This window comes from Gekko japonicus, unplaced genomic scaffold (assembly GCF_001447785.1).
Source record: "Gekko japonicus isolate JY-2015 unplaced genomic scaffold, Gekko_japonicus_V1.1 scaffold505, whole genome shotgun sequence".
Classification (NCBI taxonomy): Eukaryota; Metazoa; Chordata; class Lepidosauria; order Squamata; family Gekkonidae; genus Gekko; species Gekko japonicus.
The window spans coordinates 48,568-55,420 of NW_015169788.1; the positions used below are offsets into that span (position 1 = coordinate 48,568).

Consider the following 6,853-nt stretch of genomic DNA (forward strand, 5'->3'; position numbering starts at 1 on the left):
GCGCGCGGGAGGGGGCGGGCCCGCCGCCTCCGGACTTCCGGGAAGGAGTGCGCGTGCGCGCTCAGGCCCCGCCGCCTCCCGTCGGCGGACGGCCCACCCGGCCGGGCTGTCGTGGGAAGGCCCCGGCAGGGAGGTGGGAAGGCCTTTGCGAGGGGGGCGGCGAGCCCTCCTCCCCAGTGACCCCCCCTCCCCCGCAATGCCCGGGGCCAGGAGGGAGCAGGGCCTGGGCAGTGGCGGCTCCCCAGCTCGCCTGCTGCCCGGCGGAAGGAAGGGGAATCCTCGGCGCGTTAGAGGCCGGTGCCCAGGCGGGAGGTTTGGTCGGGGCAGGAAGCAGTCCCGTGGCCAGGGGGCATCCAGATACCTTAGGGGGCCTTAATTCAGATTCTGGAGGAAATGGAGAGGTGCTTCCTGGCTCCACGTGGCCACCATAGCTGGTCCTTCACGCCAGACAGCTGTGCAGGAATCCTCCGCTCCTTCCCCGCACCTGCTATTGCGGGGGGGGCTGGGCTGGATGGGAAGTCGGGGGGGGGGGCTAGCCCCAAGTTGCCCCACTGTAACTACGGGCTTGGCAGGAAGGCAGTCGAGCACCCCACCCCGAAACCACTTCCCCGCAGCAGTGGGCTTGCAGGCAGCCGTGGTACAAGGAGGAGACTGGATTTATACCCCATGGCCCTTCCCTACCCGGAGGAGTCTCAGAGCGGCTCACAGTCTCCTTCCCCTCCCCACAACAGACACCCTGGGAGCAATGCTCCCTCTAAGCTGTGGAGTCCTGAGAGCAAAAAGTTCTACTTTGTGAGCTGCTGGCTTGAAAATTGTGAGCGAGCGAGCTCCGGAGCCATCTATCCTGAGCTAAGGCAAAAAGGTGTGAGCCGGAGGCTAAAGAACTGTGGGCTAGCTCACCCTAACTCGGCTTAGAGGGAACACTGCCTGGGAGGTCGGTGGGGCTAAGAGAGCTCTCCCGAGAACTGCTCCTGAGAGAACAGCTCTGAGGGAACTTGTGACTGACCCAAGGTCACACCAGCAGCTGCATGTGGAGGGGGAGTGGGGATCAAACCCCGTTCTCCCAGATGAGAGTCCGTACTCTTGATTCCCCACTCCTCCACTCACAGCTGCTGGGGTGACCTTGGGCAAGCCGTATTTCTGGCACAGCTGTTATCTTAAGGGCAGTTTCTTTCAGAGCTCTCTCAGCCCCGCCTCCCTCACAGGGTGTCTGTTGTGGGGAGGGGAAGGGAAAGGCGTTTGTAAGCTGCTCGGAGACTCCCTTGTGTAGTGAAGGGCAGGGAATAAATCCAATCTTCTCCTCTTCTTCTTCAAATGAAAGCCAGTCTGGTGCAGTGGTTAAGTGTGTGGACTCTAATCTGGGAGAACCGGGCTTGATTCCCCACTCCTCCACTTGCACCTGCTGGATGACCTTGGGCAATACATAGTTCTGGCAAGAGCTGTTCTTGAAAAAGAGCAGTTTCCATCAGAGCTCTCAGCCCCACCTGCCTCGCAGGGCGTCTGTTGTGGGGAGGGAAAGGTGTTTGTAAGCCACTCTGAGACACCTTTGGGTAGTGAAGGGCCAGGGGTATAAACCCAGTCTCTTCTTTCTCAAGGAATGGTAGGAACCTGATTTGTATAACCGTCTTGTATGAACTTTAAATTTGTGCATCTAATTTTAGATTATTTTATTCAAGTTATTGTTTTATCGTTTTTCTTACCTGTGAATGTTGTAGTATTTATGTAAATACTGGCTGTGGACCATTAATAAAATCTGACTGATTCTGGGTGGCATTTCAGAACCTAGGTGCACGTGAGGCGGGCAAGCAATGAGGCGTTTATTTATTTATTTAAGCATTTTTACCCCGCCCTCCCCTGTGGGCTCATCCTGCCCAGGCGAGGCCGCTTTCTCAGCTGCACCGAGTGCCGGGCTGTGCCTCTGTGGGCCTGGGCCCTTGAGAAGCAGCTAAAAAGTGCAGCCAGGCGGGCGGCTGCTCTCCAAAGGCATTCAGAGCCTGTGCATGGAGCTCTGCTGGGCACCAGGCAACCCCCCGAGAAGTGGGTGGGCCTTTCCCTTGACCCTCGCTCTTCCTGTGCTCTGCTTTGTGGGCGCCCAGCTCCTGAGACAAGCAGGGCCTTGGCTGGGTTGGCCCCCTACCCGGTGCCATTCAGTTCCCTGCTTGAGAGGTGCACCTGAGGGGGTTCAGTGTCTTTTGGAAGAGGCTCTGCTCTTATGGGGAAGGGGAGATGACTGAGCTCCTGCTGGGCTTTCGGAGGTCTTGTCTGGCTCTGTCGTCCCGCAGGGTTGGCGCATTGGTCTGCAGTTGGGCAGCCAGAGTCCAGGAGCCCCTTAGAGACCAACTAGATTTCCGGGGGGGGGGGGGGGGAGATGAGCTTTCAAGCGTCGAAGCTCCCTTTGTCAGACAAGAGTCTGGGTTCAAATCCTGGAGGGGTTTTTTGGTCATCTTCTGGGCGTGGGACAGGGGTCCCTGCGGTTGTGGAGGGGGAGGTAGTTGTGAATTTCCTGCCTTGTGCAGGGGGTTGGACTAGATGGCCCCGGAGGTCCTTTCCAGCGCTTAATGATTCTCAATCCACCGGTCGTTACACAGAGTACCTGGAATGGCTGGCAGTTGCCCCTGAGAGCGGCAGCGTTTTATCTGGCAGGATACAGACTTTGGGAGGAATACGAACGGAAAGCCAGACTTCTCTCACAGCCATCTCTCTTTATTTTCACATCAAAGGCTGTACTGCCACCTGTGACACACCCTCATCTGCCCCCCCCCCACCGCAGCACCTGGGACCCCCAGTACGAAGCCCCAGTGCGGGCCCCTGGCCTCAGGAGGAAGACTTTGGACCGCAGGCTGGCTGGGGCTGCCCAGACAGGATCAGCCTCTCCTTGGCCCCTCCTGTGGAAGGGGGGGGGGACAACAGCACCTCACCCACTGGAACACGGGCGGTCCTGCTCCAGTTGCAGGGGCCAGAATCCCGCTCTCCTGGCCAAGGCCTGTCCTTTCAAGCCCCCCTCTGCTGTCAGTCGCCCCACTCCTGTGCCCCAGTCCCCCAACCCTCCAGGCAGCCGCTGTGGGGCCAAGCAGGTCCAAGAGGGCGGCGTTCCGGCCTCCCTCTGCAGACTCAACGGTGGTCCATCGGCCTCCACTCGCCCTCCGAGGGTCAGCTGCCAGTTTCCAGCGTGGAGCCTGCTGTGCCTGGGGAGGGCTACTTCCAGAAGAGGACGTTCCACAGCAGGAGCCAGCAGGGGTAGACGAAGAGGGCCACGAAGGGGAAGACGACGGAGCCGTAGAGGTGGTGGTCCAGGAGCCCCTCCGCAATGGCCTGCAGGAACCGCTGCCAGCCCTCCAGCACGGAGATGGGGTACTCGATGAGCTCGTGGTACAGGAAGATGCCGAACAGCAGGGTGGCGGCCGGCGTGACCAGCACCAGCAGCACGGCCTGGAGCGCCCTGGGGGGGGGGGGGGGCAGGTGAGTGGGGCAGGGGGCAAGACCACAGCCAGGATGCCCAGTCCCTGCACGCATCTCCCCCGCCCCACGGGAAAAGGCCGGACCTCTTTCCTCCGCGATGCCTTGCTCCGCAGAGGGCCCAGGAACAAAGCCGAGAAACCCAGGTGTTTCTCAGGGGGAGCAAAACCCAGGCTGCCCCTCAGCGAGTGCGTCAGAAGGGGCTGTGCTTCCACGGAACGGTACACGGGAACAGATTCCTTGTGTAAAAACTGCTCTGCAAAGTAGTTTCTTCCACCTAGTACCTATCCCATGACTGAAGAGACACTTGGTGTTTCTGAACTCAAAGAACAGTGCGACGTTCGGCACCAACAACAGATTTCACTCCTCAGAAAGGGCGTCCAACAAACCAAACCCTCCCAGTCAACCGCTGACTGGCTCAGAGCACAGACTGGCACCAGAAGATGGGCATAAGAACATAAGAGACGCCAATGTTGGATCAGGCCAGTGGCCCATCCAGTCCAACACTCTGTTATTACACAGTGGCAAGAAATACCAGGTGCCATCAGGAGGTCCAGCAGTGGGGCCAGGACACTAGGAGCCCTCCCACTGTTGCCCCCCCCCCCAAGCACCAAGAAGACAGAGCATCACTTGCCCCAGAGTCCCTATCTATACTTTGTGGCTGATAGCCACTGATGGACCTCTGCTCCATATGCTTATCTAATTCCCCCTTGAAACCGTCCATGCTTGTAGCCGCCACCACCTCCTGTGGCAGTGAATTCCATGTGTGATTCACTCTTTGGGTGAAGAAGGACTTCCTTTTATCTGTTCTAACCCGACCGCTCAGCAATTTCATGGAGTGCCAGCTCTTGGAGGGCAGAAGCCAGGAGGAGGAGAATGTCTCAGCCACTCAGGGGCTTCTAATTCCAGCTACCCACCAGCAGTGTTCCCTCTAAGCTGTGGAGTCTTGTGAGCAAAAAATCTACTTTGTGAGCTCCTGGCATTAAAGTTGTGAGCGAGCAATTTGGCTGCTGCATGGATTAGTCTGCTCTGGAGCCTCCTCCTTCCTGAGCTAAGACAAAGATGTGTGAGCTGGAGGCTCAAGAACCGTGAGCGAACTCACACAAACTCAGCTTAGAGGGAACACTGCCCACCAGCCCCCTGCCCGGGGGGGGGGGGGGCAGATGCTGGAAGGTAGGCAAGGTCGGCCCCAGTCGGTACTTGGACGGGAGACCAGCAAGGAAACCCAGGGCCGTAAGGCAGAGGCGGGCAGCGGCCACCCACCTCTGAACGTCCCGGGCCTTGGAAACCCTACGGGGTGGCCGCAAGTCAGATGTGGCTTGACACCGTTCCCCACCCCACCCCCTTCCACGGGACGTCTCCCCCCAGGGCTGCGGCTGCTCAGCCGAGGGGTGGGGGAGGAGCAAGAGCTGAAAGGGACTGTAATGACTCCCCCCACCCCAAAATCCGGTACGTACTTGGGCCCGGTGGGCTGGACGGCTGCGGCCACAGGCACCATGGTGACGGCCAGCAAGAAGCCGAGAGAGAAGTTGATGAGGGCGATGCAGCCGAGCTGTATGGCCAGGTACAGCAGGGAGAGCAGCTTCAACATCATCCAGCCGCGGTCGCTGCCTGCACCCGTCAGGACCCTGCGCAGGGCACAAACACGCAGCCGCTCCATACGTGGCCCGGCCACACCCTAACCCTCCGCTGACGTGGGGGGTGGGAGGCTGTGGCTCAGTGGCAGGACATCTGCTCGGCACACAGGAGGGAGGTCCAATCCCCGGGAGCGTCTCCGGGTAAGAGGAACCAGGCGGGAAGCGCTGTGACACAAGAACTCATCCCCCCCCCCCAGAGACCCTGGAGAGCCGCTGCCCGTCTGCCCGGGCACTACTGACCTTGAGGGGTGGACGGTCTGGTTCGCGAGAAAGCAGCTTCGTGTCTCCATGGGGTCCAGAGAGGCCCCCCACCACAGCCAGCCCCGCCCCGCCCCCTTCCTCCTGGCCTCGGGCAAGGAGTGTCTCTCAGGGGCTCTGGCTCCGCAGCCCCCAGCCCGGGCCCTCTGCGTGTGGGGGGAAGAGCAGCCAGAGCTCCCTCTGTGCCCCCCTTACCTGTGTGTGTTGTGGGGCAGCGCCAGCCCCGCCACGTAGATGGCGATGACGGTGAGCACCACGGCCTCCGACTCGGACACGGGGAAGTGCTGCGTGGCCATGTGCTGCCCCAGGATGGGCACGAAGTAGAGGGCGAGCCCCGTGGCGTGGCAGATCAGCAGCGGGGGGACCAGGGGCAGCAGGCTGGGACGGGGCTCCTGCGGGGGAGGGGGGGAGAAAGGAACGGGTCCGGGCACTCAGAAGGCAAAGCAGGGGCTCCCGGGGGCCGAGGAGGGACTGCCTGGGAGAGAGACAAACACCTCCCCCCCCAGCTCTGGGGACAGGCAGCTCTTCCCTTCCAGACTGAGCACGGGGGGAGCGGTTTGGCAGAGAGAAAAGGGGATCTTGACCTCCCCACACACACACAGCCACCCCCCCCACAGAAGGCAGGGAAGCAACCCCCCACCCCACACACGCTGGCTGTCCTCGTGGGCTTTCCATTGTGGGGTCACGAGAACAGCAGACGTTTCATTTGCAAAACAGTTTCCAGCCTTCATGGGGGGGGGATCACAGTTTGCAGGATGCATTTCCTGGGTGTCAAAAACACGCCCCGTCGTCTCCCAGGCAGTCACTTAACAGAAGCAAACGGCAGCAGGGCCCCCAAGCGTTTGGGGCGTGTGGGCAGAAGGACCCGCACAGCCCAGGGACTGACCCCGCTGGTGGCCACGGCAAGCCCTGCCCCGGGGCAATCCACCAGGAGCGCACTACCCGCCACGCACCTCTGCCGCCATGGGGCCTCCGTCACAAGACTGGTCCGCAGGGTCCACGTCGCATCGGCTCAGCTTCATCCACAGATCCAGAGCGTGGGGAAAGAATCAAGGGGGAAAGACCCACACAAGCTTGCGTGTCCCAGACGAAAGCTCGACCCAGCCGGGCCCTTCCTCCACTGCCCCGCGGAGGAGCCCCGTCTGCTGCTGTGACCTGCCTGCCCTGCAAAGTCCGGGGGGGGGGGCGCCCACCGGAAGACAGGTGGCTCTCCTGCCCACTTCTGGTGCTAACAACCCCGATAAGCAGGTTAGGCTGAGACTCACTGGAGGCTCAGAAAACTTCAGGGCGGGCCAGGGACGCCCACATGGAATGCCCAGATCCGAGTCTGACTGATTCGCACACCTTTTGCAGTCCTCAGACCCAGCTCAAGGGGTGCTGGGGGGGGGACCCCATGTCATGACACTGCCCCCCACCCCCACCTTGCGTCAGGGCTCCCCTGGGATCTGTCCGAACACCTGCCACCAGCTGGGATGGAGGCTGCCTTCCATCCCCGGCAGAAC

At 61.1% G+C, this 6,853-nt stretch overlaps 1 protein-coding gene across 1 annotated transcript in view; it reads right to left on the minus strand.

Annotated features, from left to right (window-relative positions):
* Positions 1-2,700: 2,700 nt before the first annotated feature.
* GPAA1 (glycosylphosphatidylinositol anchor attachment 1) overlaps positions 2,701-6,853 on the minus strand; it is an 11,518-nt gene continuing 7,365 nt past the window's right edge. Inside the window, exons 8-11 of the mRNA XM_015416972.1 lie at positions 6,305-6,388; positions 5,547-5,743; positions 4,914-5,084; positions 2,701-3,439 (exon numbers count right to left, since the gene is read on the minus strand). Coding sequence (XP_015272458.1) covers positions 3,196-3,439; positions 4,914-5,084; positions 5,547-5,743; positions 6,305-6,388 — 696 coding nt within the window. The 3' untranslated portion in view covers positions 2,701-3,195. The remainder of the gene's footprint in view (positions 3,440-4,913; positions 5,085-5,546; positions 5,744-6,304; positions 6,389-6,853) is intronic.